A 14,768-nucleotide genomic window follows, 5' to 3' on the forward strand; every position below is an offset into this window, starting at 1 on the left:
GACAAGAAAACAATGTTATAAACCTCAATGTTGGAAAAAAATCTGCAAATATTTAAACATCTGAATGCCAGAAATATTGAAACTTGCATTTGTGCAGGAAAAAATAAAATTATTCTTTCCAGTTACTTTCACTGTTCAAGACTGATATGATTTGGCTTTACATTACTACAAACTTAATGCAATTTACATCAAAGCTGTGTACAATCAGGTGCTATAAATAGATAATGACTGACTGAATGTGTTCAAAGGGTGATTTCAAACAACAAAGATGAGTTTCTGCACTACTATGAATTCACTTTTTCCTTAAGCAAAGGAAATTTGTGTGGCTTTCAAGGTTGCTACAAGCCACAAATTTAAAAACTGAACAAAAATTGGTTAAATTGGTGAAGACAACAGAATGCCCTACTCTACCACAAGACTGATAAAAACGTCATTTTAAGAAAAAATGATACATATGGAATAAATGAAATCAAAATAAAACAACCTTGCATTTTGTGGGTGTATCTCCATCTATCACAGTCTCAGTCTGTATAAATTCATCCAGAGCATCTTCTGTAACAATGGCATTTATGTTATCTGCAGAGTTGGTAATGAACACTTCCACTTTTTTGTTCTCTATCTCTCCCTGGGGATATAAATAAGATTGTATAAGCTGTGACTGTATTCTTACAAATGTCACATTCTGGCTATGGAAAATGCAAGTGATGTTAACAACACCAAAATACTGTCAACAATCAAACCATTTTTAAGCAGAGAAAACAACTGATCCAACAACAAGCTGCTGCTTAACAGATACTTCTTTATAAAGCAATGTGTGTAAAAGACCTTAGAAACAATTATTAAAGATAGGTGACTGACTGATAACCTATCTTTACTTCATTACTACATTTGTGCAGATCTACCTTCTTTGGTCAGAAGACATTAAGGACTATGTTAATTTTGAAAGAAGAAATTTGTAAATCTTGTCAATTATGACCTAATACTGTACATGTAAGCTTCAATTCATTTTCATCCTTTCAGAGCTAGCATATCTTCTGATTCACGTTTTTCAGTATAACCATCATACTATACCAACATTAAAACACATCTATAACACACATATTACTCTGACTGCATATAATATGCAGCCATTTATGTTTTTGGTAACTTACAGTACAAACTATTTTCCTCTTAGTATGCAAATGGTGAATGACCAAAAACAATGCAGAAAACAGAACTCTATGACAAGCAATGATGGATGCTTTTTCCCCCAAAGTAAACAAAGATGAGTAAGTTATCTTGTGAATAAACGAGTAAGGAAGCAAGTTTAATAGGTAAGTAATATCTGATATGCTGAAACAAATGAGTTGAGATTTTCATGGATAATTCCATGTCACTGTACCTCAACATGTGTTGCCAATTCTCCATCACCAGATATGACCTCAAATGATCCCCTACTCTTCTCATCTTCAGCTCCTGGGACTAACTCTGACCCCTCACTTTGCTCTTCATGATGTCTTACTGCCACTTGTTTGGCTATCACACCAACTGCTGCTGGGATATTGGGTACATAGTTCCATTTCTTCTTGTATCGTGGCAAATCACTATCAGTCTTTCTTGTACAAGGTATTCTATATATACAAAGTAAATGAACTTCATATATTCTTCAAACATCAATTATAGTCGCAAGCAGTAATTAGCTACACTTCTAAATCTTAAATATTTAAAATTTTAATGTTGAATTTTATATTAGTAGATAAAACTGAGAAAGATACCCATGATGAAATGCCTCTTTTGTGAGATAATAAAAATTTAAAATAAAAAAAAACATAAGAAGAATGACTTATCCCCCGACCGAACATAGGTATTATAAATCTAAAATTAACATTACTTTGACCTGATATCACTATGCATAAATCAAAATCGAACTCAAGTTACCTTGAAATTTACATTTTTGCTTCTACCTGAAATTGAAATCTCTACTTGTTATTCAGACTGAGGTGTGTGTGCATGTGTGTAACAAATATTACAATTTCAGTAGCCATCAATCTCGAGTTTAGACCTAGTGGCTCACAGAAATGGTAAGGAGCTGCTAATATCCAAGTGTACTATTCTGACGAAGTTCGATGCAAATTGGCACCATGTGCGCTGGAGTTCTTTTGCATAAACTAAGAATGTAATGACATGTCCAGTGACCATGACCATGGATCTATTGGTAACAAACTCAAAAACTGACATTCTTAAGGGCAATACAGTAGTGACCTTAATTTTGGACCCAGCTCACCTCAAATAAAAAGGGTTCTTACTCTCTCCATAGGTAAGGCTATGTTTGCTCAAGTGACCTTGATTCTGGACCCAGAACATCGCAAATAAACAGGCTGCTTACTCTTCCCATAGGTAATGCACATATGAGGTTTTAGAAAAACCAAGATCCATTTGAGAGTGTCAATAATCTACTGGACAATTTTTTCTCTCCTGGAATTAAATATAAAACCATGTTTTCCTTTTAATGACTGAGTGTTGAAGCCATCTATGATATTCTTCAATGATAACACGATTTTAAAATTAGCTGCTGTGTTGGACATATTGTATAAGATTGACATCATTTTCATTTAGGACCAAAGATATCATATAAAGTCTTAAAGAGAAAACCCCAAGTTGAAACAATCGTCTCTTTTGAAGGAGTGGCAATAAAAAGATTTTATGATGGATACCATTTCCTTTACATAACAAGCAGACATCACAAATCTTTTGCTGGAAGTACATCATAAGAAGTCTTCTGCTGAAAGTACAATGTTGATATAATCAGACATCTCGAAGAAATATTAAAAACAAGATTTTCAAGATGGCCATTGGGGTGACTATATTAGAAGTCAGATCTGCACCATTTAACTTCATGACCAAATAGACATCATAAAAGTTATTCAATGAGATCTGAAATGCTGATATGAAGATTCATTCAAAAGAAGCAGTGATAACAAGATTTTCAAGATGGTCAATGTAGCGGTAATACTGGATGTTTGAACAGCATAAACTTCAGCAGCATAAACTTCATTAGGACCAACCTGACATCATAAGAGATCTTTTACTACAAATCCCATGCTGATAAACCATTCACTCAGGAGTAATAGCAATAAAAAAAATTTCAACATGGCTACAGTGGTACAGTGGTGTCCATATTGGATTTGCAGCAGTACTATTTTCATTTAGGGCCAACAAGATATCATAAAAAGTCTTCTGAAAAAAATTCTCGAGCAAAATGACTTTTCTTTAATGAGGAACATTGACCACAAGATTTTCAAGATTGGAAATCAAATTGGCATCATTTTCATTTAAGACCAACTAGATGTCATATGTACTCTTAGTGAAAATCCCTTGTTGATATAACCATCAATTCAGGAGAAAGTGGTAACAAGATTTTCAAGGTGGCCACTGTCTGTGATACTGGACATCAGATCAGCACCACTTCCATTTAAGACCAACTAGACATCATAAGAACATAAGAAGTCTTCTGGTGAAAATCCCATGTCAATTCGACTTTCTGTTCAGGATTAGTGATAAGCAGATTTTCAAGAAGTCTGCTGTGGCATCCATATTGGAAATCAGATTGGCACCATTTTCATCTAGGACCAATTAAACATCATGCAAAGTGTTTTGGTAAAAAGCCCATTTTGATACAACCATCCAATCAGGATAAGTAGCAAAAACAAGATTTTCAAGCTAGCTGCCATGGAGGCCATATTGGACAATAGCATGACACTGTTTTCATTTAGGACCAACTAGATAACATAAGAAGTCTTTTGGTGATAACCCATGTTAATATGACCATCCAATCAGGAGGATTGGAGATGTGATTTTCAACTAGACCATGGGATGAATATATGTACAAATTTTCATGGCAAACCTCCTGGTAGTGAAGGAGGGATAGTAATAGTAAACTTCCTGAAAACCCCATCCTTAATCAAGAGTAAATATAACAATATTTTCAAGCTATGAATTTCCATTCTGGAGTAGCAACAACAATTATCAAGATGCCTGCTGCAGCAACCATACTGCATGTCAGTATGGTATCATTTTCATTCACGACCAACTAAAATTATAAGAAGTCTTCTGGTGAAAACTATACTTCATTGACTTTCTGTTCAAATAGAATTGTCATAATTTTTATTTTAGATGGCTGCCATAATGGATGTCATATCTGTACCATTTTTGTGTAGCACTAATATGACATAAGAAGTCTTTCAGTGAAAACTCCATGTTGATATGGCCACCATTCAGGAGTAGCAATAACAAAATTTGTCAAGATGGCTGCTGTATTGTATATGATGGACTTCAGATTGGCACCATTTTCATTCAAGACCAACACGACATCATGAGAAAAAGTGAAAACCCCATGCTGATATGACCATTCATTCAGGAGAAGTAGCAATAACATGATTTCTAAGATGCCTGCTGTGGTGGCCCTATTGGATGTTTAAGCTACAAAGCAACACCATTTTAATGTAGGAACAACTAGATCACGGGATTAGCTTGTTTAAGTTTCAAGGCAATCTTCCACATACTTTAAGACTTGTGATAACAAGCCTGTGCTATCGGACTGATGAATGTCAGACAAAAGATGACAGGCAATAGATAACCAACTATCCCATTACCAGTAGAGCTAATAATGCTGGAATGGTGAAGGTGCTGCATCAATCTGAAGCCTTGCACTTTATTTTCCTCAGAAATCTCAGCTGAATATATAAACCCCAGACTCTTTTTTATTAAACATTGCTGCTTTGCCAGCAAATCCTTTGGACAGTTTTCTGCCATTTGTGAATTTTTAATTCTTAACCCATTTAATCTACTCTGACAGAAAGTTGCAGTCACAAGCTGACTGTAACAGATAATTTCTGAATGGATATATTTTATGTTGACATTCATGTTGCACACCTTGTCTATTTACACCATATCCATATCATCAAGCAATAATTCAAACTTTGCATAAAAACCAGTCAAATCATAGAAAAAATGTTTTACTCTTCAACATATGACTGGTACTCCTTGGATTCTAAATTGAGTAAAACCCTCCCATGATCAAATCAAAGTACATGTATTGAGAATACTTATAGACTGAAGGATTCCAATAATATGGTAAATTAAGTAGGGTCAAAGGGATGAACATAAACAGTTAAACTATGATTTAGATCATCATACTCTTTTTTAATTATCACAAGCAAATATTAATATCTCTCTAAGAAATAAATTAAAAGTGTTTGAAGTATTTCTGGCTCTGTATTCATCAAATATTTAAAACACAAATATTTAGACAGTTATTATGAACATTTTCCATTGAAATGATTCTGTATTGCTTAAAGGACTCCTCAAAAGCAATTAAAATATACCCAGTGAGTTAACCACTTGGAGTGCAATCATTTCCTGTTAAAATCAGACTTGTGTCCCTTTACAAATTGCAACTGTCTATCCAAGACCAGCAAAACAAAACATTTAATAAACCCAGACTGGCTGTGTGGTGTGTCCTTGGGCAAGGCACATTACTCTTTTTGCAGTTGCACTATATAACCTACAAAGTATTGCTGGGAAATAAAATATCCCCCCAAATCCAAATCCAGAACTCTAATGCAAAAGATTTAAAACAGAATCACACTGGGCACTGTTCTATTGTAACGGACATTCATATGCAGTTCATATCTGAGCTAATAAAGAAAGTACTTAATTTTTAATTTTAAAAAAACTATTCTACCATAAGTGTAGACTGCATGCCACTGATTACTGAGTAATTTCAATCCCTCCAAGCTAAAAATTATCCATAGCACTGTTATAAAAACATCATACTAGCAAATCAATGTCTCGTACAACATTCCTATCAACACATCTTGGCTAATGTAAAAGAAAGAAACAAAAAATCTTAAACTTGGGACTTTAGTTTAGTTCAATTAATTGTCATCAAGCATGCTTGATGTCAAAATGTCTTTCACAAATGCTCTTCTCCAGAACTCTAATGCAAAAGATTTAAAACAGAATCACACTGGGCACTGTTCTATTGTAACGGACTTTCAAATGCAGTTCATATCATGGTACCTACTAAGACTGAGTCCAAACAAAATTGATGCAAGACCCAAAATGAAACTTTAGTTGTCTTACTAAATTTAACAGTACCATCCCTGCAAGCAATGAAAGAGCTCACCTCGATCTCATGTGTCTTGTTAGAGCTCCCGACTCTGCAAAGCTACGCCCACACATTTCACATGAGTACGGTCTTTCTCCTGTAATGGGGTACAAAAGGCATTAAACCAAAATCAGCTCAATCAACACTCCAGATAGAATTTTTTGTAAATTATGTTTCTCAAGAATACCAATCCAACCACATTAATGCTTGGAATATAAGCTTTGTTACCTCTTTAACTGTCATTCAGGTTTATATACCACACAAAAAAATAAAACTCTTACCAATTCCTCTCCGTCACCCCTTGAAGGTGGCACTAGCTTAAGCCAAGCAAAATAAATCACTGAGGATGCTTCCATTTGCAGAGTAGTGTGGTAGGGTTTACAAAGTAATGTGATTGGGTAAAGAGAAACATTATTATCTAAACAAATTGCTTTCTCCTTTGAATATGTCCCAGATCACATCAGCATTATGAGAAAAGGTATGGGAAATGCATGACCATCCAAATTTTACAAAGAGCCTTCTTCAAGGGAAGACTGTCTGAATGCTCTATCACAAGGATAGACTACTCTCCTAATATGATGACCACACACACAACTGTAATTTGAACTGTGACAAAAACGCTCTGATAAAGGATGATAAGGTAGACTTTCCTTTATTAAGCTAAAAAAATGTTTTTAAATGGCTGAATCCAGTTAAGAACTAAAACCACACCCATAAGGAGGTTGTGCTGACCTCAAAATCAAGAACATCTGATAGCCATCTGGGTTACAGCCACTGTATCCACCAGACTCAATTCACTTCCCTGTGATGCTAGATCTTGGATTAAAACAGCATCTGAACAACAGAATTACTGAGACTGTTCTAATCAAACAAGCAGAAATTCTCATCAGGTGTATCTTGTCCCAAGATATTTTAGAATATGCAGAGTGTATTATCCACGTGAGCCACAAAGCCTGGGCTTGATGGGTTATATCCTGTTTCCTGTCTTAATGGGCAGAAAAGATGCTTTTGGGACTCCATGTTCTTCTCTGTGCATTTTTTAAATAAAAATCTGAGAGCAAAAACCAATGCCAAGATGGTTATCGGTTCGTAGCCAAGAAACATGATTGCATCAAAAACACCACAGAACTGTCACATCTGAACTGGAGATAGTTCAGGTTCATTGAAAGGGTGTGCAACCTACTCACCATGAACAATGAGGATTTTGTCATCAGATAGAATATCTTGTAAGAATGCAGTTTCATGAAGGCCCTGACTGAGGGTTCAAACTTTTCACATTGAGCCAAATCAAAACCCAAGAAAGATTCCATTTTGGAAAACCATGTGAGTGATTTAGTGTTGAGATTAAAGTTGGCCAGCAAGTATGTGAAATCTTGTCATGAATTACATTCGCTCAACAATGATGCTTAAATGTTATCAGAAATCATGGAGCATTATGCCAATAGTAACTGAAGATAACTTCTCCTTAAAAAGTTAGCCATTTGAGAGATTGATTCATTCAAAGAGACTATCTTTTTGTTTTTACACCATTCGCTCAATACCGACCACTTCCCTTCATACCCTTTCAAAGTGAAGGGATTTCTTGTTTATGAGATTATTTCCATGACTGAAGCTCTCAGCAAGGTTATTAATATTGACAGAAATGTCTTGAGGACATCTATTGCTATTTCAAGGAGATCGCTCACCCATGACTTGTTCCTGCTATGTTGGACAACCTGGGTTACTTTGCAATTCATGTCACTGATTTTGTGAACAACTCTTGGAATCAAATAGCTGGAGGAAAGGCATAGTTTGAAATCACATCTCAAATGACTGCCAGTGTCCATGGCCAAAGCTTCTGAAAATGGGCAGTATGTTATTCCACCTCATCACATAGACATCTATCGCTGGATGCCCCTAAAGGGGGAGGGGGACAAATCTGCAGAAAGAGTAATGGATAAAGGGACCACTCTGTGATCAGATCGTGACCCATTCAGTCTGCTGGAGGGGGGGAGTAGGGGTAGATGCACAAACACTGAGAATCTCAGTCCAGAATCAAGACTTAGTTCAATACCACGCACCTTTAAAAGAGATGAGCGACCACTATAGAATTGTCCAACATTATAAGAACCACATTCCCACACAGATTCTCTCACTACATAATAAAGACACTCCTTCATAGCTGCCCACCTTCCAGGCACACAATTAGTGAAAATAGAGATACAAATTAGTAAAACTGGACATGAATTTGTGACAAATACCATGACAATAACTCCATCCACTCTGACCGTCAATACTACACTATATCAACATTGCAATATAAAACTAAAAGACTACATATATGCAGAAATAAATCTGCATTTCTATTTATTATGATATTCATAAACTTCACTTGTTCTTGTGGTTATTTATCAAAACATGATACTGTGGCAGACTTGAGCTTCCTCAACTGCTTGATCGTGAATTTGTTTTTAAAACAGTTCAGGCTTCTTTCTTACCTGCTGGTTGATCCTGGTGACTAAAATTGCTGACAAATATTCTACACATAAGGAGGCCCTAAAGTCTGTCTTATTTTTCCTCACTAGAGAAAATACTCTGTCACTGTCACTGTTGCTGTGAGGAATGCACAGGAGCTACAGCACTTTTGGTTCTTTCACAGGAAAATTTGGAAGCGATCTTCGAGTCCGGGAACATTTGTCAGAACAAATGTTTAGCATGGTCTCCAGCTGATAAAGGTAGATTGTGTTCAACAAGAAAACTCACAAATACTGCTTCAGCATTGGTAGCTTGTAGGTCTTCCATTGATGGCTTAAAATATTCCAGAGCTGAAATCTGCGAATTCTTAATTTTCCCAACTTCTATGTGTTTTTTGCAACCGATGTACTTCCTCACATCATCACTGCCACCATGCCCAATACTAAAATCTGTGGCAAATGTGTGCAAAAAGCATGATGTATATCAATGTTTAATGGCACTTTTTGAGCAATACATTTCTTTTTCCTTGGTGGTGAAGCCATTTTCAAGATCTTTCATGCAATGCCAAACTGTAATTCAAATCAGTGTTGGTGACACATGCATGGAGCAAAATTCCAGTTAGGCCCCAGTTTCTCTCAAAAGCATTTGTAAAACTACTCTTATATATATAGCTTAAAATAGGCTAAAATGCTTGGTACTGGGCCAACTGTACCAATCGGCTGTAGTTCTACTAATATCGCGACCAGCAGTACAGGACCATTTCAGCAACTGCCAATATCACGACTAGCGCTTAACGGGAAATCGGTTATTTTATTACAGATTTAAAATAATTGAGAATTGGAGAACCCGTGAATCCATGAAAAAGTTGTGAAATTCATGCCAAACTCATGAGGGTTAGCAGCTATGCTCCTTATACCCTTCATTTCCAAGATGATTAAAGGACAAGCTTTCTTCTGTGGGCTTCAGTTGCCACAACAGGTTTGTCCCCCCAATCTAGAAAAAAAACAAAAACTGGTATCCAGACAAATCGTGAAGTCTGACTTGGGCTTCTTGAATCAAATTCCAGCTGTCACCCATTGCTTGCCTTGCTACCGATATAGGAACTGTTTTATATCAGCTGCAATGGAGACATGCTGATCTAGACAACCAGAAATAGAGCACCATTGACAAAGAGATGCCATTTGCAGCAGGCACATATGGTGTCTGCTTAGGGGAATCAAACCCACCACAGTATTTAGTAAACAGTGGAGCTGCAGAAAATCCCTTGCAAATATTGACTTTCAGTTTGAAATCAACCTTGAAAGTTTGATAATTTGTACAATTCACATTTGAGGGAGACAATAAGATAGAAATGGGTCAGAAATTCTATACCCAGACAGATCAACCTTGAAAGTTTGATAATTTGTACAATTCACATTTGCGGGAGACAAATAAGATAGAAATGGGTCAGAAATTCTGTACCCAGACAGATAAAGTGTTGGGAGGAGATAAGATCCAACATTTCCCATTTCACTAGAAAGTCCAAGTGGGTGAAAAGTGAGACAGCCTGTTCATTTTCTGTGGCTAAACAGTAGTAGCCATGTGTTTTCTGAAGGATGTTGTCCAGGTATGCCAATGTCACTTTTGATGAGGTCTTGAATAAGGAGACACTGTAGTTTGCTATTTCTGTAAACACCCATGGGCTGAGATTTAGTTCAAAAGGTGGAGTACAAAATTGGTAAATTGTTCCTTAAAGGCAAACTGAAGCAATCTGCATGAAGATCAGGGGATTAAAATACGAAAGTACATATCGGTAAGATCAAGGCTCAGAGTTAGATATTGGTTGTTCTTATCAGGAAAAGCTTTGAATATAATCCTGCTGAGTTCTGCTCTTGAACTCAGTCTATCACCTGTTTGGAGAGTAACAAAGTGATTTTCTCCATTAAAATCTCCTTGTTCTCTGGATCTATTGGACTCTCCAGCAATGAAGGGGAACATGGGACAGGTGTGTGATGGATAAATGAAATATGAAATACCTACAAAACTACCTGCATCACCTATTCACTGTTCTGAAGGCTGGTCTAAGTATGAATGAAATGGAGCAGACTGGCAGTAACTGGGAGACTATCTATGGGTGGTGGGGTTAACGAGTCTATGCCAATTGTAGGAAGACCCGGTGAAAAAGAAATTGTAACGCTTTCTCCCTTATTAAACTGTCTATGGCTGAAACACCTGCTGCCATCTGAAACCTTGTTGCAGTCATGACTGCTGTTGCTGAGAGGGACACTGCTGTCTATTGCTTTGCCTCTATATGACCCACAACAACAGCAAGTGGCAATAATCACAAAGCCAAGGAGAGATGCGGATTATGTCATGATGAGTGCTTTAATGGTTAACAATTAAATAAAAATTGTATACTGCATAAAATACGTATTTATATGTACAACTTTGAACTAATTTGCAGTTCTCAGGCATCACTGTTTTCCAGTGTACCAATCTGTATAAATACTGCATGATTTGTGCACTCATACTCCATAGCAGCATCTTTGAAACTAGTTCCAACAAGCATGGCTAAAGAGGAGTTAATTTGTTGTTGTTGTTGTTGTAGGGTTTAACGTCATTTTTCAGCACACGATAGGCTATACATGGCGGCCAGTATTAATGGTGGAGGAAGAACCCGGGAATACCCCAGAAAGAACCACCGACCCACAAGAAGCTACTGGCAAGCTTTCTCACATACCCACAGTTAATTTGTAAGACAGGCATGTCCAAGTAGCAGCCCTGTCCTTCACATTGTGCTGCATGTGGCCATGCAGGCAGACCTTTTGAAAATATGCATTTTAATATTCATAATTAATGATCTGGAACTGTTCTTGCTTATGCAGCCCATGACTGTAAGCGTTTTATCTGTTTTGGTCTGTTAGTCAAAAAAGGTTAGATTCCCAAGGTGTAAGAGTTTCCCTTTGTGTAAGTCATGTAGAGACATGAAAGATAAAAATTTTGACTTTTCAGAATAGCTAGATTTAGGAGGTAGTGGAGCTTATATTTATAATATTAATGTGGTTAGAAAATGCATGTAAATGGGGAAAACATGTACTCATATTTACTGCAAAATACATTCCTGAACAGCAATTTTTGTTACTAGTTAAAACAGAGTAAAACCATCTTAACAGGCTCTTTAATTTAGCTCTGCTGTATTTTTATTCATGCAAAATTTATTTTCTCACTTTCTCTGTAAAAAAAAAAAATCAGGAAAATTGTTGCACATTACAACTGAAATAATACTGTACTCATTCTGACAAACACCTGTTTAATAGAATGCTGTTTCATTATAAGGATGTGTGACATTACTATAGGTACTTTCAACATCTGATTTTAGTTAGGCTTGAATTATACTCCAGTTGGAATTAGTATCACCAGATAATAATAATAATAATGAGGACTTTGTAAAGCGCTTAATCTTTAGAAGCTCTAAGCGCTTTACAACATTAGACAACACCTAAAAGATAAAATACATATAATAATATTGTTACAAAAACAAACACCACGAAATTAGAAAAACATTAAAAAATAAAAAACATGCTGAGAATATTTCAGGTAGGAAACATTATTAGGTCTTTAAGTTTGTTCTTGCAGTCAAAATAAGTGAGTTTTGAGAGCTTTCTTCAATGTGATCACTGTGTCTTTGTGTCTAAGTTCAGTGGACAATTCATTTGATGTTGCTGGTCCCTGGTATGCAAAAGAATGCTGTCCATATGACTTGGTGTTCATAGTGGGAATAATGAGTACACGATTGCCAGAAGAGGAGCGTAAGTATCTTGCTGGTGTGTACACATGGGTGAGATCTGATAGGTATGTTGGACTAGAGTCCGACAGTGAAATGTAGCACAGAGAACAAATTTTGTGTTTGATTCTGGATCGAATGGATAGCCAGTGTAGGGTACAGAGCAGCAGGGAGGTGTGCTCTGATCGTGGTACTCTATGTATGATCCGAGCAAGCTGTGTTTTGAACTTTTTGAAGTTTCTGGAGTAGATATTGAGATGAACCAGACAGAATTGAGTTACAATAGTCCAGTCTTGAAAGTACTAATGAACACACAAGTGTTTTAGTGGCATCAACTGAAAGATATTTGCGAACTGAGCTGATGTGTCTCAGCTCAAGATATGCAGCCTTGCATATGTTCATGACATGTTGGTGCAATGTGAGAGTACTGTCCAGAGTAACACCTAGGTTTCATACTGATAGTGTGAATTTAATGTTGGTGTTCCTGATATTTATTGTTTGAGGTAAAGGATGTGAATGTGAAAGTCTTTGTGTTGTGATCAGAATGGTCTCAGTTTTATCATCATTCATCTGCAGCTTGTTACATGTCATCCATGATTTCACATCAGAAATGCACCTCTCTACACCTTGGATGGTAACATCAACTTCAGTTGGGTGGCTAGATTTGTATATTTGGGTGCATAGCTGCCAACCTTCCAGGCTCACAATTAGTGAAAATAGGGATAAAAAGTCATGAATTTGGACATGAATTCGTGAAAAATACCATGACAAATACTACACTATATCAAGTTCGCAAAATAAAAATAAAACACTACATATATGCAGAAATATTTATTTATTAAGACATGATACTGTGGCAGACTTGAACTTGCTCAACTGCTTGATCGTAAATTTGTTTTCTAAACAGTTCCGACTTCTTGCCTGCTGGTTGATCATGGGGACTAAAATTGCTGACAAATTTTCTGCAGCTAAGGAGGCCCTAAAGTCTGTCTTATTTTTCCTCACTAAAGAAAATACTCTTTCGCTGTCACTGTTGCTGTGAGGAATGCATAGGAGCTGCAGCATTTCTGGTTCTTCCACAGGAAAATTTGGAAGCGATTTTCGAGTCCGGGAACATGTCAGAACAAATGTTTAGCGTGGTCTCCAGCTGATAAAGGTAGATTGTGTTCGACAAGAAAACTCACAAATAATGCCTCAGCGCTGGTAGCCTGCAGGTCTTCCACCAATGGTTTAAAATATTCCACAGCTGAAATCTGCAAATTCTTAATTTTCCCAACTTCTACGTGTTTTTTTGCAACTGACATTCTTCCTCACATTGTCTCTGCGATGGCACACTGAGTGCAAAAAGCATGAATGAATATCAATGTTTAATGGCAGAATGCACGGCCAATTTTTGATATATTCCAAATTAAACTTCACTTTTTGAGTAATACATTTCTTTTTCCTTGGTGGTGAAGACATTTTCAAGATCTTACATGCGATGCTGAACGGTAACTCAAATCAGTGTTTTGAGGCATGCGCGGAGCAAATTTTCAGTTAGGCCCCAGTTTTTCTCAAAAGCATTTGTAAAACTACTCTTATACATATAGATTAAAATAGGCTAAACTGCTTGCTACCGGGCCAACTGAACTAATCGGCTGTAGATCTACTAATATCATGACCAGCAGTACCGGACCGTTTCGGCAACTGCGAATATCACGACTAGCGCTTAATGGGAAATCGGTTATTTTAATAAAGATTTAAAATAATTGAGGATTGGAAAAATTGTGAATTTTTGGCTTACGACATTAATCCGTGAATCGCTGAAAAAGTCGTGAAATTCACACCAAATTTGTTGAGGGTTGGCAGCTATGTGGGTGTCATCAGCATACAATTGGTGAGACACTGGATGATGATCTGTGACACTTGAGAGTGACTGAGTGTACAGAATGAAGAGAACCGGTCCAAGAACAGACCCCTGTGGAACACCACAACATAAGATCAACTGGGCTGGAGTGTATTCCATTTGCAGATACAATTTGTGTCCTGTTGACCAAGTAGGACTTGAACCACAGTAAGGCTGTATCATGAATGCCAAATACATGCTGGAGATGGTGAAGTAATATATCATGGTCTATTGTGTCAAATGCTGCAGACAAATCAAGGAGGGTGAGGACTGTAATCTTTCTGCTATCCAACGCTGAGAGAATGTCATTAACTACTTTTAGAAGAGTAGTTTCAGTACTGTGGCTAGGGCGATATGCAGATTGTACATTGCTAAAAAGACTGTTTGAATTTAGATGAGATACTATCTGGGATGGATCTAAGCACTCAAGCAGCAATGATGTTGAAATTGGATCAAGTTCACATGACTTTGGTGCACTCCATCACGATTGTACGTACAAAATCCATAGAGACAGGTTC

The 14,768-nt window shown here is 36.8% G+C and overlaps 1 protein-coding gene across 1 annotated transcript in view; it reads right to left on the reverse strand.

Moving 5' to 3' along the window:
- The window catches only part of LOC149803026 (uncharacterized), a 67,232-nt gene that overhangs the window by 31,066 nt on the left and 21,398 nt on the right, over nucleotides 1-14,768 (reverse strand). The window contains exons 6-8 of the mRNA XM_089952581.1: nucleotides 6,167-6,245; nucleotides 1,382-1,610; nucleotides 485-625 (exon numbers count right to left, since the gene is read on the reverse strand). Of these exons, the coding sequence (XP_089808707.1) occupies nucleotides 485-625; nucleotides 1,382-1,610; nucleotides 6,167-6,245 (449 nt within the window). The remainder of the gene's footprint in view (nucleotides 1-484; nucleotides 626-1,381; nucleotides 1,611-6,166; nucleotides 6,246-14,768) is intronic.

The sequence above is a fragment of the Sinohyriopsis cumingii genome, chromosome 3, assembly GCF_028554795.1.
Source record: "Sinohyriopsis cumingii isolate HCF-2022 chromosome 3, ASM2855479v2, whole genome shotgun sequence".
NCBI lineage: Eukaryota > Metazoa > Mollusca > Bivalvia > Unionida > Unionidae > Sinohyriopsis > Sinohyriopsis cumingii.